General features: G+C 40.5%; 1 protein-coding gene and 1 long non-coding RNA gene across 3 annotated transcripts in view; one reads left to right on the forward strand and one right to left on the reverse strand.

Moving 5' to 3' along the window:
• The window catches only part of LOC116992216, a 33,031-nt gene extending 7,530 nt beyond the window's left edge, over positions 1–25,501 (forward strand). The window contains exons 3-4 of the long non-coding RNA XR_004417018.1: positions 20,027–20,179; positions 22,348–25,501. This is a non-coding gene — a long non-coding RNA (uncharacterized LOC116992216). The remainder of the gene's footprint in view (positions 1–20,026; positions 20,180–22,347) is intronic.
• On the reverse strand, positions 1–26,391 carry ITM2B (integral membrane protein 2B). Of its 2 annotated transcripts, none has more exons than XM_033051617.2 (6): positions 26,094–26,391; positions 9,473–9,601; positions 7,231–7,434; positions 5,174–5,284; positions 1,981–2,131; positions 1–710 (listed from the first exon to the last, which is right to left on the reverse strand). In XM_033051617.2, the coding sequence occupies exons 1-6, from the start codon at positions 26,190–26,192 to the stop codon at positions 622–624; spliced, it is 783 nt and encodes a 260-aa protein (XP_032907508.1). In that variant the 5' UTR covers positions 26,193–26,391; the 3' UTR covers positions 1–621. The 2 variants fall into 2 exon arrangements, with proteins under 2 accessions (XP_032907508.1, XP_032907507.1); XM_033051616.2 differs by having other exon boundaries at positions 7,231–7,437; positions 26,094–26,390.
• Between the last annotated feature and the right edge of the window lie 205 nt (positions 26,392–26,596).

A 26,596-nucleotide genomic window follows, 5' to 3' on the forward strand; every position in this document is an offset into this window, starting at 1 on the left:
CAGGTTTATAAGGTTTATTTTCCATTGCACATACATGGATTATATACAAGTTAGTAACATAAGTTACTTCTTAATTCTCTAAAAGATTGTTACAGCAAACACTTGCCATTTTAAAACATCAAGTCAGAAATCAATCTCAAAAAGGTAAATATGACAATATTTTAAAAACAAAACAAATTGCACTTGGTTAGGAGAGTCAAATACAGGTTTCTCTATAGCTGTAACAAACTATATAGCAGGTAATATTACAGTTAGAAGTAGCTCTTGCAGTCCATTTGTACATTAATAATTTTTTTCAATTTTACTTATTTAAAAACTGTTGGATATTTCAAAGACTTCTTCTTCTTCCTAGTATTCAAGATTCACATGAAATGCACTAGCAACTAAGTCTTTATACAATTGCTATTCAAATATAAGAACACCACACCTGAAAATAAGGAGAGAACTAAAATGTATTGATTTTACATGTATCATGAGATGAGAAGTATGCAAGGTGTTCAGCAAGAAAGCCCTGTCCACTACTTACATAAAATAAGATTTTAAAAAATAATCACTGCACACAATACAAAGGGTGGGGTCATACTGTACTTTTTAAGTCTCCTGTAACAGTATTATTCCTCATTACTGTTCACAGATGAGTGTTTCCATAGCAAACTTGTTCTCAAAGTGTCGAATCTTTCGGCAGTTGACAGCTTCACGCTTCTGAATTCCTGTTGTATTGGCAAAGAACAACAGAGTGTCAAGAGAAGAAGGGCTGAGGTACATCACAGACAGAAGTTTTGTGTTTGCTATGGTAAAATGTCACCAGAAATCAGAACTACTCCCCTCCAACCCTCTCCTTCAGCAAAACACACACAGGCACACATTCAGATGGAGAAAATCAATTAGCAGGGAATGATCCTGAAAGTGTGGTGAACCAAATCCCAGTACTGGTTTTGTAAAAACCAACCTGCCAAAACACCCCACTGATATGAGTTTTTAACATCAGTTCCCATCTCCCTCTCTGTATATCTGTAAAAATGCTTGTGGTGATGTGAGAGAGGAAACAGAAACAGAATAAACTGCTATACACAAAAAAAGGAGCAGATTTGTAGTATTTAAATATTATCTTGGAATCAGAGAAAGACAGAATTCAAGCAAATTGTAGGCAAACATGCTCACTGCCAACCTGTGCTCACCATTTATTACTACAAGATAAACATACTGAATTTTTCATTGGATTTTGCTATTAAAACTTTTTAATTTTCAAACATCAATCTAAATTGCTGTTATAAACTTCTTCTCTTTGTTTTCCCAAGCAGTCAGGTCTCACAATATGACAGAAGCAATTAAACTGCTTTGGCGTGCACTTGCACACCACATGCAGATTACACAACAACAATACATCAACAAAAAGCAAATCCGAGTAACATCTGAATGCAAATTTTAAGGCAGTATTTAATAGTTTTTCAAGACTCTTCCAAATAATGCTTTTCATCCATTTTTCCATAAAAAAGTACCAAGCACTACAATCTTCCTGTGAAGACAAGCTCTTACATTCACTGACACAAATAGGAAAACATGTAACAATGTATAGATGGCTTTAATGACAAAAAGAACATGCAATTCTGTATTTGGACGACAAGGCTAAAGCTTCTCCTACTTTAAAGACTTTTCTTTGGTTTGGGGTGGGTTGTTTAGGGTTCAAGATTAAAGAAAAGCATCAATGAATGCCTGAGCTCCAGAAAACACACCATGCACACACACACACACACACACAGACATTTTGGCACTCCTAGGTTGCTGGGGCCTTGAGCATTTCTGCACCGTGACATGACCTATTTCCACGGCTACAACAGGAGAATTATCAAACACACTGAGGCCCAGAGAGCTGGTTAGTGCAGCAAGCAACCCCTGCTTTAATTAGAGGCTTTTCTTTGAACACACTCAGGCATCACTGAAGCTTTTGCCAATGCACAAGACTGTGGGGGGAGTGTTTACCTTTCATGGCTTCTTTGCGCTGTAGTTTATAGGTTTCCTTGCCACGGCAGAGACGGTAAATAAAGAATCCCAGCTGATCCACATTTTCAATGCGATCAGTAACAATCATCTGCTCATGAATCAAATAGGACTGAGGCAAGTATGTCCCAGCCTGTTGAACAAAAACATAACAGCTCAGTCAAAAGCCATCTCTTCATGATCTGGGTACACAAGAAACACTTTGCAATGTTTTTCTTCAACATATCTTTGAATTATTTCAAAACATGTCTTATCCACAGACTTTCATTCTAAATGTGCAAAGTTCACTACAGTACAGAAACATCTAACAATTACATTCAAAAAGGTCACAGAATTTCCAGGGATGCTAACACCCCCACTGCCCTCCTGCTACAGTAACATCAGCCCTCAGCAGGTTTTTTCTTTCTAGCGGTACCTACTGTCAGGGGCAGTTGTGCACTTACGATCCAAAGTTTTCACTTAATTAATAACAGCCCACCAGACCTCAGTGGCAACAACTCCCAAGCAGGAGTTGGCAGAAACCCGAGATACATGGAGATACTCCTGCTGATGAAGCAGGCCAGCTGCAGTCCATGGGGTTGGGAAACTTTGAACTTATTCACAGTGTGGGTCACTGCTCTCAAACCAAAGCCAAGATGAGACCATCTATTCCTGCATATTATTAATATGACTTCCACAATTGTTTATGTGGAAAGGCACTACAAAGCCAAAGTGGGTCTTTCAAACCCTCTCTAGTCCCCCCAGTACTATTCTGCCACAGATGAAATGATGGAGGAATCTGGCTCTGTGCACACCTCACTGTACACGGCTGAAGATGCACAGACTTAGCTGCCGGTCAGTTTCCTAATGCCACCACTATTAAATAATTATCCATTTTTAAAAATACTAAGAAATCCTGTTAAATGGTTCTAATTTATAGCAGTATAGAAGGCGTTCCCTTCTTTTAAAAATAAAATGATCACTTATTGTGAAAACAAATTCACCTTCTATTGTGAAAGATCTCTATATTTTTTAGTGACAATAAACAACTTGAAATTTCTGCTGTGAAACAAGATCATCTTTTCAGCTTCAGTGATGTGTTCAGAAACTGATTAAATGCTATTCTTCCCAGTAAAGAAAGAAAGAACTGTATAGAATTCAGTTTAAATTTTGCATGAATTAATAAACTGTAAGTATTTTCTTCAATATATACTATGACGAAAACAGCAACTTTTTTTCCTTTAAGTAACAGCTTAGCAAACATCACTCTCTCAAATTATCCCACTCACTATTTTGTGATAAAACCTCTGTAAATTACTGGATCTTAACTCCTGGTCTCTCGAATCTCAGGAGGGAGCCCTGAGGGAGTGCCAGCGCACAGCAGCAGTGCAGGGCACTGGCAGGGTGGGCAGCAGTGCTGAGGACTTGGGGGGCAGCCTGCAAGGATCCTCCTGGGCTCATGCCCTCCAAACCACTGGACCTCCCAGCCCACCCCCAAACCCAGCCTTCCCAGTCCTCCCTGGGTGGGACAGGAAACTCAGCACAGGAATCTCCTCTGCCCATTTGCTGCAGGAGCAATTATCCAGTGCTGGGATCCAGCACAGCCACAAATATAATCAATTTTGAGACATCCTGTGCACTGTGTACAGTTAAAATTAGCCAGCTGGCTCAGCAGCAGGAACGAGGTGGATGAGCAAATACATCTGGGTTTCAGTTTTGTTTCCCAAAGAAACAAAGGAGGCCTTTCATGTCTGCCTGAAAGCAAACTGTATCAATATATAGAAATGTGGATCTTTAGGCTAAAATTAAGGTGTTTCTTAAACACCAGAACAGCCCAGAGCTCCTCCATCTTCATAAAATGCCCTCTGTATTTAGAGCTTATTTTAATGAAACTAGCACATCAATTTCATACATTTTTTTGCTGGTGCTACCAATGTGGCTGTAGCACAGTATTTACTCACTTAGTGTATCTGCAGCATAGTTTTCCAAATTCCAGTTACAAATGTTTAGCCTGATTTTCTGTGACATCAAATGCCCACAGCTTTTTGTCAATACAATGAGAATTAAACAGATGTCTCATAAAATTAGGGCACCCACTGCTGGGGACAATGATCAAAACTGTTTGCTTTTGCACGGATTTTCAGTTAAATGCATGATGCCTAGTTATCCTCTTACTTGTAAACCAAGCATATCTGATTCAGTACTAATGACAGACTAGGAAATTAACAGATTTTAATAGTGAAATTTGTGTGATCTAAAAACGAAAAAAAAACAGTACAGACAAAGTCAGAAAAAATGGGGTCACTGAGTTTTACAGACAGCACCACATCATCCTTATGTACAGGAAATGAAAGTGTGGTTAAATAGCCAGTCTCAAAATAGGAAGCAAAACACAGCATAGGACTTACTTGTGGTAGCTTTTCACATGAAATTTATTTATATATACTAACCACTCAGAAATGGCTAAAATGGTGCCTGGAGTCCTAATTCCAAAGCCTTTTTTGAAAGATGGAAACCCAAAAATGATGTAACTGTTCTAAGATTACAAAAGCCCACTAAAATATTAAAACATTCTCCCCAAATCTTAGACACATTTCATCAGTTCTCTTCCCCACTGGACTGTTTTGCTGTTCTGTGAAGAAACCAGGAGGCCAGAACCCAAGGTAAATTCTATTTAAATCTGCAACTGAAAGCATACATTATGTAAAGTGCACAGTAGATCCAACACATCTCATGTGCATCACCCTCAAGCCACTGGATCGAAGTGGACAACCCCAGGGATAAACATTTTAAACAATGCCCCTGTTAAAAGGATTTCCCAGTCTTATCTACCTCATGCCTCTCAGCTAACCAGTCTTAGTCCAGTGCACACATGAAACTTTAGTCACAATGGATTACAAATTAAAAACCACACAGATTACTATCAAAGAGTCCAGCTACATCACATTTACATGGCTTTGTCTGCCAAATTTACAGCACTGAAAAAAATTATATTTTTTTGCCTTCCTCTGAATTAATGATTCCTTCATGATTGCAGATCATTGTCTAAATAGGTTATAGACTTTTCTTCTCTTTACAAAGACCTCTAGTGATCATGTGCCTTGTGTGAATGTCAGAGTTCTGCAGAAGGGGAAAAAAAAGAAGAACTTCTACTTGTTCCTGTCTTAAGAATAAATTACTTGTGATTTAATCATACCTTGATATTGATGAGCAGCTCCAGGAAATTTTTTGGTGGCATAACAACTGAAGTGTTCAGAGGAATCACATAGCACTTATCCAGGCTAAGGTCAAGATAGGCAGTGAGTCTCTGTTGAGAAAACATTTATTTCAATCAAAATAACAAGATCAGAAAACTGACAAACAGACGTTGCTGAACTGCTATTGCCTTGTGCTGTTTTTCAAATTATTCTTTTGCTCACTGTAAAGTCTGTCCAACAAACTCCAGTCTTAGGGCAAGTAAATATACAAACAAAGGGCAGCCTTGATAGTTTATATTTTCAACAGGGATTTGGGCAAGGCAGTAGCTCAAACGCACTAAGCAAGGAAACTACAAAGGTGTACCTGAGCTGTTATGGAAACAAGTACAGTGTCCATTTATGGCTAGTGCCTTCATTGTGAAACAACAGGGCAAAAACCTGGCTCTAATCTTCATGCTTTTATATTTTGTTATAGTCTAAAGAGGAAATGCTGCTCTAAGAACAAAACACAGAAGGAAAAAATATTGCTACAGATAATGAAACAAAAGTAGTTTTAGGTTCAAAAATACTACTGACTTGCAAGGTTAATGATTATTCACAGTTGAGTTATGATCTCTATACAGTACCTGAACTGCAGTATTTGCCATCATTTGATAAAAAGCTCAGGGAATTACCCTGATGAATCCTGCAGCTCTGTTCACTGAGCTGTGGTTTACTGCACCTGTTCTTACTAAAGAAGACATTATCACTAGCTGCCGAAAGCTCTGAGGCCGTGTACATATATAAAATACTGAGCACCAGGAGCCCAGCAGTCAAAATAATGCCAGGACAGCAGTCATCAGTGCAGCTAATCTCATTACATGGAGCAAGTGCTGTATCTATGGCAAATGACCCTTGCACTGACCTTTAGAGCAAAGCCTTTAACTTATTAAATCAAAAAGTAAATTTCCAATATTACATTGTTCTTACTTGCTTCTTGGATGATGCTTTCTTTTTTCCTTTTCTAGTTTTCCTCTTTAGAGTCTTTATTCTAACTCTTAACAGAAGCTCTCTAAATATATTCTGAAATATTATTTAAATTACATAGCTTGTGCAAGCAATGTTTTCCTCCAAATCTGGCTATGAATATTTGATAGATAGCACTTTAAACTCTGAAGTTTTGCATAAAAAAATAGGACACTATTCTTTTTCAGCTTAGCTTAAAAAAAGCTGTTCAGCGAAGTCTTCAAATGTTCACAAAGATTCAGCTTCCTGAAAACCAGCTGTACAACATTTCACTGCCATAAGAGAGCTCCAACCATGCTGATACAGAAAAGGAAGGCTTTTAATTGTTTTACAGCTGCTCTTAGCTCTGAAAGCAGTAGGCCTGTCAACTGCCTTAACAGAAATTTATTACCATGATCCCTGTCAATCAAGGTTATTTCTCAAAAAAAAGGAAGACAGCTTTGAAACCCTAGTTCAGCACCTCTAGGAATTGCAGTAGCCTGTGGTGCACAAAGAAATTAAACTTTGGCTTCCTGTGGCATCTGGAAAATGAGCTGTGTTCCATGGTCCTTCCCCTTTTGCTGCTGCTTTGGGGGTTTGAGCCATGCTAGGAGAGCACCTCTGGGAGTGCTTGAACACACCCAGTGACATCGGATGCAAACAGCCCCTCCAAACTGATGTCAAAGCTACCTCAGCCCTCGCCAAATTTCCCTTGGCACCGCAGCAGTTGGTCAAATTCTGGCCCAGTGGGCTCAGCAGAGCAAGAACAATATTCTGTTTAGTTTCTCACAGTATGGGAAGCAAATAGATCCAAGATGTTTCCCTTTCTAAAAACAGAACTGTATTTGCCAATGGTGGTTTACACAGTACTGATGATGACTGTATCATGCTGTACTTTATGCCCAGTTAATAACTGCTTGCAGCCTCCTGCTGATCAAAACATTTCTGCTGCCTCCTCCACCCCTCTGCTTTCCCCCACCATAATAAATAAGGCGTATATTTATCAGGATGACTGAGGGGGAACATTTTTCAAGTTTTAAATGTTTTCAACTTCTTCAGACAAATTTCTTACCCGGTGGAAGTCATGGACGATATCAGCAGGATCGCTATCAGCAAATTCAGGGACTGGCACACTGATAAACTCAACATCTTCCTCCTCCAGGATCTGAATATTTTGCTCAATTGTGTGGTAGCGAGCACTCTGAGCCTCTGCCCCAGGCTCAGGTAAACTTAAGCCATCTTCAATGTACTTTATTCCACAGAAATACACACCACCCTGCTAAAAACAGTAAACAACCCAGCAACAAACAGATCAGTAATGCAGAAGTTTAAAAGTAATATTCCCAGAGCACCGAAGAGAAGAAAAACTTGTCAGACTAAATTAAATTTTTTTGTCTTTAATTTGATTTGTACACCAAAGCAGGAGCCAGTTGCTACCTACAAAAGGACCATGGCTAAAACCTCAATTACACTCAACCCAGAGGGAGTTCTTCCCTTGAATTCAAGGAAAATAGGATCCCATAAGCAGGTTCTTAAAATCCAGTCTTCTATGTATTTTTAGAAAGATAATGAAGTTCCCACATCTATACTAATTATTATTATATTATTATCAATTGTGATCTAACTGTAGTTAAAATTACAATTAAAAACATTAAAACTGGCCATCCAAATAATATTTAAAAAGCAAGTCTAACTCCAAATTTGGTCCTGCTTGCAGCAGAGGGCTGGACTAGATGACATCAAGACAAGACTTTCCTTCCAAACTCAACTATTCTGTGAAGTTGCTTAGATTTACAAGACTTCAAGAGTCTGGAAAGTCAGATTCTAAAATAATTTTTAAACAGTTTTAAGAGACAAAAAGGCAAAAAGAGAAATTGAAATAACTACTTTGCGTCCCTTTGTCACAGTGCATATGGCAGGCTACCTAAGTGAAGTGTAAAATACAGTTCTAAGTCACAGGAAGTCATGTACCAAATTTACACTCCAGTTAGTTTTACACTGAAAACGTGTCTTCAGTGCAATGTTAGCTCAATTCCTGAATGTTTCCTTTAAGGCAGATCTGACTCGTAAACAAGAAGCACGGGTTTGAATTAAGTGGCACTTTCAGTTTCATCTCACTGGCAGGTGAAAGGTGGAGCACGAAGTGCTAAGCACAGGTGAAATGCGCATTAGAAATGCAACCGGCCTTCAGCTCCTCAGCTCCTTAATCCACCCATCGGGATAAACTGTGCTGTTTAAGCATCATCGTTTGCAGCACTACTGCTCCTCTGTAAATTTGGTTAATGTGATAGCCAAATAGAGTACAAACTGCAAGTTCAGCTAGAATTTCTCAAGTTTAATCACTTGGCTTTCCACATTAGCAGCCACTAAAATGGGGGAAAAGCAACAGTCCCACTATCAGGGACACTAACATGAATTTTTACCTTATAATTAGGTGCAGTAACCAGTAGGCTAGAGAGATTCGTGTTTTGCTTACCCTCTCCCTTTCTAGCTCTGTGATCTTGCAACCCCAGCAGTTTCTGAAGCAGGGAGGGTGTGCTCACACCACTTGGGCAACAGCCCAGCACATCCAGCACTGCCCAGTGACAACTCCCCCCAAGGGAGACAATATGTAACTCAGATCTCCCATGTTTCAGGTAAATGCTCTATTTCCCTGGCACTGCTGCCTTCACATAGCTCCTTTTGCAGCAGTGCCATTTGTTAAAAGACTGAGAATACATTTTGTTAGAGGTCTAATCTTGTCAGTGTGGATTAGACTTGATGGAGCATGTTTAAACCACACTGACTGTGCTTTTCCCAAGTTCCCTGAAGGGCCCATATTTCTTATCCATGTGGAGGCTAGGGAAGGGGAGAGTCTCCATGTTGCTTTCACAAGCAGTCCCTTTCCTGTACATTGGCAGTGCCTCATGTGTTAGGGAACCTGGGATCAAACAAGGAGGCTTTCAACGGGTTAATCCACCTCCAGTACTTGGCACTGCAAAAGAGAAAAGAGAGCAGATAAAAATCTGGGACACCACTGGGGTTCCTAAACCCAAGTCCTATTTAGATACAATCTTTCCTCTGCAAAGTGAGGTTTTCAAAAGTGTTTCTCTCTTTTATTTGCCAGCTTCACTTCTGCCCTCCTCTGCTGATAGGTAAATTCAGAGAAGGGAAAACTTTGGCCTTTAGAAAACATGAAGTTTTGGAAAGAAAAAATAGTTTACTTTCTTTGGTTTAGTCCGTTCCTCCTCTTCCAAATGTAACACAAAAGAACAGTCTGTTGCTCCTCTTCCCACAGAGAAAAACAGCCCTCCTCTAATGAATATGTGACTTACCTGGAATGCAAAATATTTGTACAGATAGGCACCACCCAGGAACACACCAGCCAGCATAAAGGCCAATCCAAAGCACATGCACCAGCACCAGGCCCTTCTCTGTCCAACAGGCACAGGATCCTCAGGGTCCTGCAAGGCATCAGAGAGGGACGTTCAACACACTGTTCCCAAGGCAGGTTAAGACAGCAGATACTTCAGGCCCAGCAAATACAAACATTACATCTGCCAGAAAAGGCTGTACACACTTCAGCACAAGTGTTTAGAAACTTACCTTATTTGGTAAAATTTAAAACAAGTCTATTTAAGTTGAGGGTCAGTAAAACTCGTACTTTTAATGTCATCATCACTGACTAGATCACCAGACTTAAGAGAAAAATATAACAAAATCTCCTGAGATACATTATAATACAGTGAGCCATTTCCCAGGCTGAAGACAGAAAAATATGCATTCTCAGGCAACCTCCATGCAACAACAGCAGATCGAGGAACTCAGAAAGGTCAGATTCCTTTTTACCTTAATATATGCAATATAAGTGAACCTGAAGAACAAACAAAAGATCAAAGGCAGTAAGAGAAGCAAAATGCATCCTTTCCTAGGTTGTTCCATCAGAACAAAACAGCATTTATCACAACTTGGCTGGCAGAATAGCGAGGGTGGGAATGAAAAAAATATAAAGATGCTTTGTAAGTTGTTGTTAAGGAAGCTTTCTGCTCTAAGACAGCATTTGTCATGCCTCTATCTGCTGTTCATGTAATACTGAAGGAATGACAGGATGTTTCCCCTTTAGGGCACTAGTTTGCATAACCAGGCAATCCCCACAGGCATCCTAGGCAATAAACTGCTGCTTGCAAAATCTTTCCTCTATCAGCACATTACAATGCTCTTTCCTCTCCCAAATGTTTGCATAACTCAAATACAAAGAAAAAAGGAAAAAAAAATAATAATTAAAAAAATCCTACTTTGTGCTACCCTGTTCCAAGCCAGGATAATCCTGGGAAAACATCTGAATTCAAATAAATACAAAGAAATTCATTACCCCTTTGCAACCACAAAACAATAACATAGAATGACGACCAGGGCAAAATCATTATGACTGAATGAACAAAAAACAACAAACCAGAAAATTGAGGAAGAGCAGAACAGAAGCGCTGGAGAAGGCTTTGACAGCTATAGTTGTTAGTCACTGTTCTGTCTGGTGTGTTGGGTCTTTTTGTTGCACTTGCTAATTAAGATGATACCCCACTAAAACAAAGGTGTGGGTATTGGACCCAGCTGCCTTGGCCCAGTTAAGGAATTCCCTTTATCTGGCTAAAGCAAGTCTGACACCAAATGGAAAAGGGACCCTCCCTGTAAATGGTGGGAGAAAGTGGCATTTCCTGGGAATGACTCAGCCATCCTAGAGAAGGATAAATAGCATTTTGGAGGGACTTACTTCTTTTCACGGATTATAGAGGGAAATTCCTTGGTTAACAAAGTAGGTACCTAATTCATATGCAGCTAAAATTAAGTGATGTGAAACCCATCTTTACAGTATGCTGCAATTACCTTTCACACAGAAGTGGCAATGCAGCTTCTTTGCAAGCAACAGCTCCCAAAATCTGATTCAGAAATATTTAGAGTCAAACTGAAGATATTTCACACATTTTATTTTGCTTTACCTTGCTAAATACCACAGTAAATCAGATTGCAAAATCTCCATCTTTGGAAGTTTTCAAGACTCAACCAGAGAAAGCCATGGCTAATCTTGCTTTGGCAACCATCCTGTTTCTAAAGGGAGGCTGCAGCAGATGACTTCCAGAAGCCCCTTCAAACCAGCATTTCTGGGATACATTACAAGGCAAAGCGAAATGAACAAAATAACATTTGCTGTGGACTGAAAAGATATAATGTAAAGACAAGAAACAACTTTTTAACACTTTCAGAATACCAATTGTTTAAGGAATTCAATGTAAAAAATTACAGGATTACTAGCTGCCTGATTTTTAACCTGGCCCTTTGCAAAGACTGAGAATAGGACATAATACCCATGCTAATCTAATTAACACTCGGGTCAGGCTGAGAGTCACTGTGGATTCTTCTATAAATCATCTCAATTATAAATCTAAACTAGGTAAACCAAGGATTTTTATTTTTATGTTGCCCTGTATCATTAGGTAACTATTTCCCCAGATATTTCAAAGCATACAGGACACCTGATTGAAACTTTTTAGAACAGTTGTCACTTAAACCGTTCCAAGTTAATGCCAGAAAAAGGGATAGAAAACTGCCTTTGGGATACAATATCAAAATATTACCTAGTGAAGAATATAAAGAGTATCTTTATTCTTTCCCAGTGCTGCTTTCAACCCCCACACCTTTCTCAATTCAACCAGAAATGTCCATTAGTGGAATACCTGACTCTCCTATTTTTTTTTTCATTATTTTGTAAGTCCAGAAAGACTAAGAAAACATGCATCTGGGAAATGGTGAGGAAGGCATGCAGAGTATGAACACCTATCTGAAAATGGGGGTTAACATCAGATCAGTTTTCCACAAGCCACAAAAAAAATCAGAAAAAAAAAAACTTTTACACTTTTACGATGCTAGGAGGAACCTGAAGGACAAGTTTATTAGTATTCCACCTTAAATAATTTTGCTTTGATATATGAGCTGAGAGATGTAAACAACAGGATTAATATAACTCTTTTATCCTTTACCACCTGGAAAAGGCTGTCATTATTATTTCTCAAGGTGTTCCTTGTGGTGGCATGTCAAGCTGTTTTGTATTTGTAGTTGCCTACCATAGATTTGTCCCCAGCCTACCAAAAACAGCCCACCAAATTTAGAGCAAGAGTTCAAGCCCAGTTTAGGCTCCTGCTTAGGAGAATGAATGAAAGCACAGTACCTTAGCACAGGCAGAACCTGAAACTGACAACACTGATAAGGTTTTATGCTGTTGAAAGAGAACAAAGAATTGACTTCCCAGCCTGAAAACTAAGTATATTATCATGCATTTTAAAACCAGCTTAAATTAAAATATAAATAATGTACCAAAGCCAAATTATATATGTAGCTGATCTATGGCTAAGCTCTCTAAGCTTTTGTATTGTTGCCATGACAGCTTAGTTTGGGCTGTATTGACCCAAAAGAATAATTTGTCCCTTGCTATATAAATCTGACCCTCTGCACTGCAAGAGAAGAAAGTGCAATGGATGCTCACCCTCCTTCCAGGTGACTCATGTTCTGAAAAAAAACAAACCCATTAAGTGAAAGCAGATCCCCACTAAGAGGGACAGTGCTGAATTAGCGCTTCTCCCCACATGGTTACAACTGCACTTTGTTCCCCGGCAGCAGCGCTGACTTCTGAAGCCGGAGCACAACATGAGACTGCAGCCTCAATGACTAATTTTTCTCTAGGCCAGCTTTCCACTGCCAAAGGTACCTCACAAAAGAAAGCATCATGTACTTGATGTGAAGACTGACCTCTAAAAATACACCTCTCTACCTCTGTGAGCAGTAATAAATAATCATTATTATCCTTTCTTTCCTCTCTTCTGCTTCATCCCTGTCCCATGTACCTTCAACTCCCGTGTGAATCCTCAGCCTTAAGATGATGCCACAAAATTCATCTCTGATGCAAAATGCCTTAGGAGGAACTGGATGCAGGCCCAAAACTGGCTTGTTTCCCTTGATGAGCTTATTGTTATAATTGGAAAACAACATTTGATTAGCCTATTTCCCATGGATAAGACAAGAAACAGAAACATCTCTCTGCCACTTGTACACTAAATCCTACAGTGTTGAAATTAAATGGTTCAGAATTTCCCAACCTGAATAGTTCCAAGCTCTGCAGTAACAATTTTCCTTCAGATAGAAAACAAGTATTAAATTCTCTATTATTTGAGACTAGCAAGATTCAAATCTAGAGTCTTCTCAAAAAGAAGTGACAAGATGACTGCAGTTTTCAGAAAAGGTCCCTTCACTGGTGACCACAGCAATGAATGTAAAGCTGCTCTCTGCCTTCTTACTGAAACCACTCCTGAGATGGGCACATGATACCAAGAACTATCTACCAGAACACTTCTCAACTACAGAGAGATCTTCACAAGATCTTCACAATGACAATTAGCATTAACTGTTCTGCAGTAAATTAAAAAAAAAAAGTTAATAACCCCATAAACTTGCTAACACTAGCAGTTATTAATGGCTAGTGGCTATATATTCTCTTGCTCTTTTCAGTTCAGTTTTAATTCTCTCCTTTTTTTGTTGTTGTTTTTAATAAACACTGAATTTTAGAATGGCCAATTTCATGTTTGGGGTAATATCACAAATGTATTCTAAGAAGCTCCAATACTGAGCCACAAATGTGTATAATTAGACTTGATAATTACTTAGATTTTCCCCTTGTGGCTTTTTGTACATAGTGGAATATAATTGCTTTAACATTATAATAAGTAAAGCAGTCTGTAATCTTACAAGGCATATGTCTAGTTCGTATTAAAATGAGTGAAAAGTATCAGACCTTGTTCCTTTGCAGAAAGTAAGGACACATCTATCTAAACCAGATATGATAGACAACATGCTGTGAGATGTCCAGAATCTTGTATGACTGCTGGACAGTTATGCAAAAGATAATGTCCCAAATTTAAAAATAGATATGATAGCAATAAAAATAATTTTTGGGAGGGGGAAATGTCTTTTGGAATGAAGTCTTGGATCCACAGAGAAAGCTGATGCAGAGCATTACTGAGTATTACAAACATTACTAAAAATGTCTACAGCATAATACACGTCCATAATGAAACGTCCATAATTATGCATGTAAGAATAACATCTAATATATATACACAAACACACATATAAAAGCTTACAGTTAATGTGGGTAGAACAGGCTGGAAGCTGTTGACAACAGTTTTCCTCCAAGGTCCTCTGTGTGCCACTTAGCTACATGGATGGACAGAACACCGGAAACTGAATCTCCTGAAGGCAAATATTGACCAACTGCTGCTTTAATTAGTGGAACAGGACGAAGGAAAGTTAATGATGACTCCCTAGAAGTGTTTTTTAATGAGAGAGGCTAAAAAGTCCTTAAATAAAATACTGACCAATGGCTGTATAAACTGAATTCCGTTGGTCAGGCTCGCCTGCTCTGACTTGTAAATTTGACATCTGTAGAAAATCCTCACAAAAGAAAGTCGATTTAAAATGAACTTAATTTAGAAAGAGCTCTGCATTCCTTCAATGGTATTCCTGCCTGAAGACTGCTCCAAGCCTGGTATTCTATTTATTACTTGTTGCAGATGGGAAATTAAGGCAGGCTTTTGCAAGACTCCTCACTTGGCAGATGCTGCGAATCTGGGAGGCGATCATACTGATCTGCCTCTAAAACAGCCATTTTATGCTTACTAATAAAATTAAATTTAAATTTTCAGTAAAATCATCTTTTGGAAAAAAACACTCTATATACAATAGATGCTTCAGAGATTTCTCGCTTGTCTGGAAAACAAGCTATGGCTGTTTATACGCAGTTGGTATCTGAACATTGCAACTCTTCAGCGCCAGCACTGCCAGCTCTTCTGTCACGATGGAGAGGAACTTGTCCATCTGACCAAAGGCTCTCTGCCTAAAGAACAACATGAAAACACAACCTTAGTTTTGCTGTTGTTTGCTGTAGTCATGTAGCCTGAATAACCAAGGAGGTTAATCAATTAGAATTACCTATTAGGCAGTTGGTACTATTAATCTCTTCTATTTCTTGTATCTGTGTATGGTCTTTGAAATAGTATTGTAAATACAAAATCTTTTAGACAGCACTAGGAAATCCAGAAATAAGAATAAACTAAATTCCAGAAGCTGTACAAGTTCAAAGTCCAAGGTTGTTTTAATTGGTTGAATGCTATCTTTGGCGAAATAATGGGGGAGTTTTATTAAAACATAAGGTGTCTGTCAAATGACTCATTTCATTGTTCAAACATTGTAACTATAACAGAATAAAAACATCAGTATTAGCAGCCAGCTCAAGATCATCTTAAAAGGGGAATGAATGCTGGTGGGTAGGAAGGTAGCTGCAGCTGTATTTATCAGGAGAGACAGAGGTGAAGAGAGAACAAAAATTGGAAAACAGGCTAGAGTAGGGGAGCAGGAAATAAAACACAGAAACATGTTCAAACATGAAGAGTTCAAATTTTCTTCAGGAAGTAAAGGAAAATTACAACTGCCAAGTGAATGTTAAGGACAGGAATCAGCAGTTCATCTACAACTATGTGATAGAAGGACAACAAAAGAAGCATATCCTGAAGAGTAATCCAGCACTCCCAACCAACATGAGTAATCCTGATTTACCTAAACACTGCCTTCATTTCTGAGATAAGAGACTGCAAAACCTGATGGCAGTCAACAATTAAAGAGGATTGGTAAAGAAGGAAAAAGCCTGTTAACTATTCAAATTGCTGTTTTTGTTAAATTTTGGAGTAGCACTAAGATGAGTCATTGTTAGCTTTGGTCTTACATGGACTAGAAAGTGACAGGGTACTTAAATGGCCTGAAAGTTGTATTTTTAAACCAGGCAAAGACTTTTATCAGGTGATTCACCTGCACTTTTGGCTATATCCTCATCCCAGGCTGTCTACAGCAAGTGTACAACTAACCTCACACTGTATTTCACTGTGTTTTTCAAACTATGTTCCCCAGATTGTTCCTCTTCTCTGTCCAGTTTCAAAATCTACCAACTTCCTTCTCTGGCCACTTATCCTATGTCTATGCCCCCTGTATCTTTCCCCACCCAAAGCAGAGTTCTCCGGTATCTGACACATGCAGAGTAACTGGGCACATCTTATCTCCATTTCCTCCCTCCACCGTTGCCCCAAGATAAACCAGTCATCACCATGCTCTGGTGAAGAGGAGCTGGGCTGCAGCCACAGAACTGCTGTGGACTTTGGCCTGCCACATCAACCTGCACAGCACTCCTGTGCCTCACGGTCTGTGTTTTCACTGCAAACACTCCGGGCAAGGACTGTTCTCCTGTGTCTTTTTCTGTACAGATATTAGCACCACATGACCTTAATATATCTTGTACTCCTACTGAACATGGAAAACACTTCTTTTACTGCAAGACCCCAAACACTGGCACAGCATGCCCAGGGAGGTTGTGCAGTCTTGCATCCTTGGAGATACTCAGAAGCTGACTGGAGGTGGTCCCAAGCAACCAGCTGCAGGTGGTCCTGCTAGAGCAGGGGAGTTGGCCCAGGTGGCCTCCAATGCCAGCCATTCTGTGATACATATCTACAGTTTTTAAGTAACACTAATACTATACAGGGTGAGGATTAACAAATAACTCCAACCACTTGCTTCATTAAAGGAAGAAAAAAAAATCAAACTTCCAGGAGTGCCGAGTCTGTGCTAGACAAGTAATACAGCACCACACATTCTTTACTTCCCTTGCTTCAGAGATTTATGGTTCTTCTGCCTTCTCACCACTCCCCACCATGAAAACTTCAACAAACCTACAACATTTGGAAAATGTCTTGCCTCTAAATATCTGGATGCTCAGGGTGGAAATCAGGTTTATTTAGAAAATATATTAATGTTGCTGATTTTATCTATACATTTTCATAAACGAGAATGATGGAAATTTGCTTTGCATTCCAAACTTACCTTCTCTCACACATTTAAAGAAAAGAGAAGTGTTCTGGTGCAAGTTCACAAGTCATAGACCAAAACCCACAGGTGGAAAGCTTGCACATATATCTGGCAAGAGGGATTAATTTTTTAAACAAAACCCATCAAACCTAAGAAGTCATATGGGACATTCTTCAGAATGCATTCTGCTTTCTGAAAACAACATCACCACACCCTTTATAGTTACAGCATACCAAACATGGAATTTTATAAAATGTCCAGTTTTGAAAAACGCTTCATTTTTAAACTTTGCCAAAATAAACCCTTTACCCACATGCATTTTTTGACTTACAACTGACTTACATTCTACCATACTTGCAAAAACTACACTAAATCTACCTATAATTTTAATGAAGTATTTCTTTCATCTTTATCCTGAATTAGATCAGTGTTTGAAAACAGCAACTCAGAAGGTTCCTATTCCACTTAAAATGGATCAATACTAAATTATCTCTTTGACCTTGATTGTTCCAATCCCTGTATCTCCCTTACCCTGCTCACTTCTTAATTCTGAAATTTCTTTTTTCCTATGACTGCCCGATTCCCAGACATCAGAAAGATGGAATGCTACGTGAATTTAACCTAGATTTCTCTCAAGGCTATTTTCCCAAGTGGCGTTGGCTCTTTCACCCAAGAGATCTCATTAGCATGCACATATGCACCACTGAGCCTCGGAATTTAATAACTCTATTCCCAGCTCAGCCACAGACGGTATGTCAGCTCAAGCAAGTTACAAAGACTGTGTCTCAGTTTCTCTCAAAAGTGGAATCCAGCAGCACAAAACCCACTTTTGAGGTCTGTAGTCCTGCTTCAAAGGAGGGTAGAGTCTGAAGCCTATCTAGGTTGCTCAGGGCTCTTGACCAGTCAAGGTTTGAAAACCGCTAAGACTGACACTTCAAAGCTTCTCTGGGTAATTTCCTCAGGAGCATTCAGTTCTCCTCAAGACTGAAAAATATTTTGCTTCTATCAGTTAGAAGCTCTCCTTTTTAAATTTATGACCACTGTCTTTTCAGTCACCTTCCCAGGCACTGGGAGGCTGCTGCGAAATTCCCCCTGCAGCAGTTTCATCTCTGGGTTGAACAAGCCCCGCTCCCTTGGTCACTCCTCATGTGGCATAACCTCCAGCTTCTGACTATTGTGGTGGCCCCTGCCGGACTCACACCAGTTTGTTGCTGTCATTTTTTGGATCAAAGAGCTCTCAGCCTTCAGTGATGCCAGTGACTAGCGTCCAGCTGACTGTCAACAGAAGCCCCGGGTCTTTTTTGAGTAGAGCAGCTTCCCAGCGAGGTGGTGCCCTGTGTATCCTGAAGGCTGGGATGAGTCTGCTCCAGGTACAGGAGCTGGCACATGTTGTTTCTGAAACTCATGAGATTTTGTAGCCTGGGGAGGCTCTTGTGAATGGCAGCCCTGTCTTTTAACACACTCTGCTAATGCATGTATTAGTGAATTAGAATGCATTGTACCTGTACAACAAACACAGTTCTCTGAGTGGAAACCATTCTACATGCAAATACAGAATAGCAATTGATGAGAAGCAGTTTTGAGTATCAGCATAGGAGAGCTGACCTCGGAAGGCTGATGTTTAATTACGCCCTTTTCCAGGCAAAACTGTTGTACCAAACTAAAGGGCTTCAGTGCAATTTGACTATTCAAAGTCTGAAGTGGAGCAAACACTCCAGTGCCTAGCACCAGATCACAGACCTGGCCAGTGTTCAAACACCTCACCAAGATCTCCCCAAAATTGCAAACCTTAGGTAAGACAGCTCACTGCACTGTGCAGCAGCCTCGGAGAGTCCGAAAGGCTGCTGCATTTTCAAATGTGTAAATCGAAGGGTTTTCGATTTCTGTGTAGGCTTGATGTTTTAAAATAAATAAATAAACAGGCCTTAGTGATTCAGCAACTATGTGAGATCCACCCCAGAGATCACTGACCCCTCCCAGTTACGATCTTCCCAGCGTACTCTTTTTTCTGCAGTCATTCCACCATCTCATCCTACCCACAAAAGAGCAGAAAGCTGCCATCAAAGCAAGAGTTTGCTGAACCCTAGGACAAAGACAACCACAAATTAACCAAGGACTTGCATTCAAGGAACTCTACTCTTAAAATGCCTGTGGGTTTTATTTTTATGAACATACATATGTGAAATTATAACTATTGCATACTTAATAATACATAAACTTTAGAAAAATTTAGAAAAATATTTGTGTACACAAACACACACCCTGACACTACATGGAAAGGATAAACAAGATACCAATTTTTTTTTTGCCAGGATCTCTTTAATAACAGTTGGGCAAATATGACTTTGGCATTTTGTCATGATGAATTTTGTACAGCTGTTGCACAGAGGACCCTTGCTTGTAGATGACACATGGATCACTCAGGAAGGACATAGTGCTTTTCTGTATGTCCATTGTGGCCCAATCCCTACCTAGGCCACATGATGTCTGCCACAAAACCATTTCTGACTTCATTGCAGAGCTCAATCTTATTAATTATCTCATTCCTTTGGTTTACCACATCTGTAAAATTAGGACAGATATCTGAATTTTATAAATTAGCATGCTTTTCATCTGTAGATTCAAAGTAATTTCCACTGAGGATAAAAAGCAGTACATAAATAGTAAAAAAATGAATGTTGTATTATTCATACAGATCAGGAGACTAAAAGCAGATAATGCTAACCTTTGTCAATCATAGCATAAGGGGAGAATGGAGAGAAAAAATAGAAAAAAAAAAAAAGAATCTGTGTAATAAGTAACAAAACACGTAATTACTTATCCCAGCTGTAGTTACATTTTAAAATGCTTTTTAAATGTCATAATGTTTTTGGAAGTACAGAATAAAGAACATTTAAAATTACTAGGACTTAAAAAGGCGTTATTTACTTTTGAAGGTATTTCCTGAGAGTCACAGAGAGGACTATTTTTTTTTATGAAGAGCTATCTGATGCCTGTATCTACCGGCTACTGGATAGAAAATACATATAAAGCGGACAAATATTCCAAAATCACAACGGCAGAACAGTTAACTGAAAACATTACCGAAGGTAAGTATGCTTACCATTCTTACATACCCCCTCAACGACTATTAGCATCAACACTTAGTAAAATGCTGATAAGAAAAAGGGAAAAAACCTACACAAATAACAAAGAAAAAAGATTTTGAAATAGAAAATAGTCTATAAAAACACAACTGTTAGGTTACATTTGCAACTGCAAACATTTCATTAAAATACTTAACAGAAGAAAAACATATACACATTATATTTTGAAATTCAACTTTCCTTGAAATAGATGTTCACATGTTGGATTAAATATTCATTATAATGGCATGAGCTGAAACCATTTCTCAAATACTGCTGATTCCAAGAAAACTTTCTTTCAAATTATTTCCACAGGAAAGTCCAGCATTTCATTTTGATCCACATCTTCAGAAATTAACCAATTTAACCTGATCTTTCCCAGTGAACAGAACCTATTTCAACAGCCTCTGTTTCAGTGGTATTCTCCATAATAATATGCAATGTTAATATCTAAACTAGTTTCTTGAAGCTTATCAAAAAGAGTATTGCAGCACAGGAAGACATGAGTGAACATAAGAGAAGTACTTCTGGCATTTACTGTAAAGATACATTACAGTGCAGGAAAGATAGTTTTTCTAGATACTGCACTAAATAAAACATCATTTAATTACAGACTTTTCCATATGATGATATTAAGGGGAAAAAAGGTTCTCCAAATACATTTTTAGGGCAAGGGGTCTCAGCCAAGTGAAAGTCTGGGAAACTAAAGAGAAACTATTTAGAACTGCAGAAAGTATACACAGTGTCTCTCCAGTCATCCCTACACTGAATTCACACGAGCTGTATGGTACAGCCATCAGCTCTTGCTCAGTCAGCCAAAAACGTGAATGATACAAACAACTGACAAAGCAGTTATCACAAAGGTCTGGCAGAATACATCCTGTTTGAAACATTAAATATCATTCTTCTGGGAAATGCTTGTATTTCTCAACCAAAGCTTTGTATTTGTTATTCAGGTTGGGAAGTCATGAGAGACAGAAAAGGAAGTCAGATATGGAGCACTGACAGAACTCCTCTGTCCCACAGGTTCATGCCCATTGCTGGGGGATGACACGAGCTCCTCCAGATCACATTTGAACATTGTAATTCCAAATCCCTAAACTCTCTCCAAAATATCAAGAGATTGTCAGAGGAGCACCACAAACTTTTAGAGATCTTGGTTTTTTAGTATTGTCTCAATTGCTGGCAGCCTTTAAAGAATATCTTCAGGAGCCAAAAGTCTCAAGACCACAGTTACTTCATTTTCAGGAAGCTGCACTACTTAACCAGTAGCACAAATTCTTAATGTAAAAGGATGCAGGGGAAAACACCAGCCAAGAGGCTTCTTTTCTTAGGAGAAGTCCCTCATTACATAAATTTTGTCCAGTAAAACTCAATTTACTCTAATTTTTGGGTACACATTAAGTCAAATAAAATATCAGAATGAGCCCTGGGTACTCTTTGTGCCTGAAATGGGAGGATTTTCATGTATGGTTTGCTGGATTTTCATTAAAATTTTACCAACATCTGGGAGAAGGGGGAGAGAATTGACTTTGTTAGGATTTTTACTTCTAGTCCTCTTTTAAATAATCATGTCTTAATCTCCACAATGCTCTGACAGATAGCAGAAGCAGGTTGGTTTCATGACCTAATTGCATCACAGAAAATAGAGGAAAATGCAAAGACTGCTCTTTCCCCAATGGCATCTGGTGTAAGGCCTACAGAAACTTGGCTGGAGAAAGCCTGTACAGGGAATATGGAAACTCCTGAAAGCAAAAAAGAAGTGAAAAACAAACAAAACAATCCTAAACCATCCAGCTCCAGAGACATTTCATAAAGTGGGAAAACCAACCTGTAAAGTTAACACCTTTATTTCAGAAATACTTAATACAAATTAAACAAAATCTGAGGGTTTTTCTACACAGTAAAATAGTGCTCATTAGTTTTTGCTCAACAGTATTTGCTTGGTGGATCCCTTCACTCTGTTAAAAATATCTATTTTAGCATGCTTTAGACAAGATTAAGCTAAAGTGAAAAAAGAAGGTTAATTTTAAAGGTCACAGTAATAATGTTCTTATAAGGAATAAATGCAGAAAGCTGCTGCTTTTAAAATTCTTAACATTTACACTTTCACACTGAACTCTCTCCCAAAGGTCAGCCACAATATTTATGTGAGAATCCACAGCTTCCATGCACAAAGCTGGATGTGGTAAAGATGCACCGTGTTGAGCACCTCAAAAAGAAAAAGACAGTTTCAAAAGGTTGCCACTGAGCCTGGCAGAAGGCACCAACAGCCCGAGTCACTGAGGGCACAAAGATTTTTGGGAGGGTTTAATCTACTGAATGGCCTTTATAAAATGTCTGAAGACAGCTATGCTCAGAACCATCTTTGGCTCTCCAAAGATCTATTGTAGGGAGAAATGTTAAAATACCACACATTGTTTGTTTGTTGGGAAACTGGGTCATAAAACACCCTATTGTAAAGACAGTGAGCAAAATGGAAAATGAAATGTGGCCTAAGACCCTTCACTAGCAGTATTCTGTATTTTGGCCAAGAATTATGGCATACAACAACAGAAACAGAGTTGTAATGGCTGCCTACAGTAATTATGGAGACACTTTCACTACATGCCATAATACCAAGCAGTGATTTATGCAGAGACAGGATTAGCACTCTAGATTTTTCGACTCCTTTTTAAGTAACATACTTTATAGCATAAGACCATTGCCTTCTGCAAAACCTATTTTTTAAGACGATGTTTCCATGACACATCCCCTACTCTTCTTGCCTCTTCCTGTCTTACCTTCCCTGATTAATTTCCGATTAGTATCTGCATCAGAGGTTACTGGGCAAATTTTCGCAAGATCAGAGTATTTCCAAGCTGTATCATCAGCATATTTTAGCTGCAAATGCTCTTTGCTAAGTCCTTGGAAGATTATGTATTTGAGAGTAATCCTGCAATGGCAGAGTGGCAGTCTTAAAGGCACTGTGCTGGGAAAAGCAGCAGAACGAGACTGTCAAAGAATTAGCCCAAAAGCTTGTTCCATGAATTTTTATTTCCTCGACATTTCAGAGTATTTGGCTTTATTCATTAATCTCAACTAGTTTACTGATTTCTCTAGCTCAAATATCTTCAAGTAATTTTTTTTTTTGTAATAAAATTGTGATAGTGCAATTCTGTTGATCCTCTTCTTAGGGCTTTCCCTTTACTTCAGTCCAGAATGCCTCCCAGGAATTTGTTCATAAAAGAGATCTTCATAAAGTACTGTAATATTTTTCATGTTTACACCTGTGATCCAGATCTATTTATTTTCCTGCTGAAACAATGTAGAAGAAGGGAAAACAAATGTGCCATATATGCTGTTTTGGAGATGTGACCTTTTTCAGTCTACCAGAATTCTTTCTTCCAGTATACATTCCCACACTGCCTTCAAACCTCACTTGAAGCTAAGGGTTTTCCAACAACTACGTGATATGAATAATGCGTTTGTCAGATGTGGTTTACTTTGTCCCCTTTCCTCCAAAGAGCTGCATAGGCAGTTCAAGTTGTGGAGGGGTGGGGAAAGATCTGTTTCTAATGCAGTTGTATTAGAGAAGGCAAAGTTCAAAGAGTGGATCTTGCACTTACCTCAAAGGTATCAAGTTTTACAAGGGCCCTCAGTTCCTTTCCACCCGCCCCCCCCACCAAGATCTGAGAATAAGCTCCCAGACTTGAAGAATCACAATACCTCGAGAGCTACATGGCACTGTTTGTTTCACTGCTATTAATCCTGCATGGATTGCACAGCCTGTTCTGCAAAAACTACAGACAACGCTACTGTACCAGACCTGCTTTTATTGATGCTCTAAAACACAAAAGCTCAAAAAAAGCTTACTCAAGAGAATTTTGCACACTGTTAGGTGCAGGTCTGCAGTTCTGCAGACAGAAGATAGAAATGTGTCAAGAAGAATGTCAAAGACTCATCCCTCAAGAGCACTCGTTTGTTTTTGGAATTTTCATCCGTACTGAGCATCCCCTCCTAGCAAGCTATTTTAGGAGTGTTTCAAGTTTGGTTCAGGTGTGTTCATCCCCTGACAGCAGTGCAAGAACTTTTAAGTAGCTACTGTGAGATCAGACTGCCTTTTGACCTGGTTAATAAATGTTTACAAGTCTCATTTCTAGATAAGGAAAGCAAAGTCAAGGCAGATTTTGTATGTCATCCTCAGCTGCTAGAATTTACAGCTCCGCATTAAGGAAATCACAGTCAAATAACATGCTTCCGTCAGTATCTGGACAGGGTCAGGAGGATTTGTTCCCCAGTGTACAATTAGCCAGATGTATTTTGTTTGTATAGCAGCAGAAAAACAAGCCAAATTTGGTAGGCTATCTGGAAACAAACATCATCCAGGGCAGATCTGGACTCCAAGCTAATAAGAAAAACCCATTTTCTGGAACATGTAGCTTGTGTCTTGCTTATGTGCTTGGTGTCAAACTGACCACCAAACCTGGGGTCAGGAAGGAATTCTACAGTTTAGGGGAAGCCACTACTTCCTAGAGAATAGCAATCCTCGAGGAACACGGAGCTCCTAATAGATTTCCCATAACTGCAGGCAATCTGAGTAACAATACTGTCTCGTCTGTTGTGGCACACTGTTCTAGAGACTTAAATACTCTGGTGAGAGTTTTATCTGAAAGTGCAGTATACTCAGTAGAAGCGTGAAATTTAACCACTTGCTGTTATCAGGGAGATGTCACTAGAAGAGCCTTTCTGGTTCCCCTCGGCTGTGAAATGACAGGTTCTGCAGGTGAAGAACCTGGCCCCAGCGGAATCACAGCAAAACCTTCACCAGGGCACAACTTCACACAGAAGTTCATCACAAAGTTATAGGAAATTGATAAACACTATAATTTTGAAGAGTCAGTCTGGTAATTCAGAGCCTGATTGCACAAGAGACTGTGAAAGCAAATGAAAACAGCAAGACACTGTTTATGTGCTGCTGGACATTTTTCAAGTTTTCATTCCCTTCTGAAAGAGCTTAGAGTAAGTTACATTACTCCCAATTAAAAATTGGTTTTGATTACGGGAGCACAGAAATTGCAACCAAAAACCTTTATATTCTAGGCAGTTTTGCATTTCAAAAACTTTAAAAGCCGCTGGTGTTTTTTTCTTCATTGCTGTTTGCAGAGGGGAGGCGACAGCAGCGCCAGGAGTTTGGGTGCTGTTTGGGGGCGGCGGGGAGGCAGCTCTTTGTTCCTTCACTTCAGCCAGCCCAAGTTCCGAGGCGAAGTTCCCCGAAGCACACAAGCACCAGGCTCTGCGAACACGCTGCGGCACAAGCGCGGCCGTACCCCCAGCTTCACCCTCCGAGCGCTCCCTTGCCCTGGAGCATCCGGGCTCCGAGAGCTCGCCAGCAGCCGGCCGGGCCCCGCCGGGCGGCCGGGGGGGATCGCGGCGGGGGGAACGGCGGCACGACCCGCCCTCGCCACACAAACCAGCACAGCCGGGGCTGCGGGAGCGGGCGCGCAGCCGGCCCTGAACGCTGAGGCAGCCGCGGTCCCCGCGGCTAACAAAAAAACCTCCAAAACAAAACCCCGACAAATACCCCCGACCGAGCAAAGAGAAGAACGGAACCACCACAGAGATCGCCGGAGCCGGGAGAAGCGGAGCCGAGAAGCTCGCTCCCTGTCAGCCATTTTAGAAGCGTGAGGCGATGGAGCGGCGGGGCGCACCGCCGCGCAGCCTTCCCCCGGCCCGCCCGCGGGCCATCGCCGCGGGCAAGGGGTGTACAAAGCCCGGCAGCGTCCCCGCCGCGCTCCCTTCCCCGGGCAGCCCCGCCGAGCGCAGCGCAGCAGAGCGGAGCGGAGCGCCCGGCACTGCCGGGCCGGCCCCGGAGGGTCGGTCCCCCCGCCGCCCTCACCTTGGCGTCCGGCGGCAGGATCAGCACCTGGCTGTTCTCCTCCTCCTTCTTCGCCGCCTCCTTCTGCGCCAACGCAGAGTTGAACGACACCTTCACCATGGCTGGTCCTCAGCGCCCCGCACGCCAGGAGAACGAGGACGAGAAGCAGCCCGGACCGGCGGAGCTTCGCCGGCTGTCCTCTACCTTGCCACCCCCCGCTGCTGCCTCGCCGCGGCTGCCACCCCCGTCCCCTTGTCAGGCGGCTGAGGAGGAGGAAGAGATGAGGAGAGGAGGAGAAGAGGAGGAGGAGGAGAGGAGGAGGCGGTGCCTGACAGGGCGGGCGGAAAGGGGAGGTGGTGGCAGCGGGCGGAGGGCGAGGCCCCGCTGCCTGCCCTGGCGCGGCCGGGCCGGGGGCTGTGGCCGAGCAGGTCTCGACTTTGGGGGGGTAGCCGAGGGGCCGCCTCTCGCTCGGTTCCTGGCTGTGCCCCGGGGATTGCGGCTCTGGTCTAGGGTCAGAGACCCTC

This window comes from Catharus ustulatus, chromosome 2 (assembly GCF_009819885.2).
Source record: "Catharus ustulatus isolate bCatUst1 chromosome 2, bCatUst1.pri.v2, whole genome shotgun sequence".
NCBI classification, from domain to species: Eukaryota; Metazoa; Chordata; class Aves; order Passeriformes; family Turdidae; genus Catharus; species Catharus ustulatus.

What these genes read in the sequence shown, in the direction of transcription:
- ITM2B (XM_033051616.2), bottom strand. Translation starts at nt 26,192, where the DNA reads ATGGTGAAGGTGTCGTTCAACTCTGCGTTGGCGCAGAAGGAGGCGGCG. An exon ending in ACAAATATTTTGCATTCCAG is followed by an intron (nt 7,438 to 9,472) that starts GTAAGTCACATA and finishes TACTGTTTTTAG; the next exon opens with CAGGGTGGTGTGTATTTCTG. An exon ending in GCGCAAAGAAGCCATGAAAG is followed by an intron (nt 711 to 1,980) that starts GTAAACACTCCC and finishes CCAATACAACAG; the next exon opens with GAATTCAGAAGCGTGAAGCT.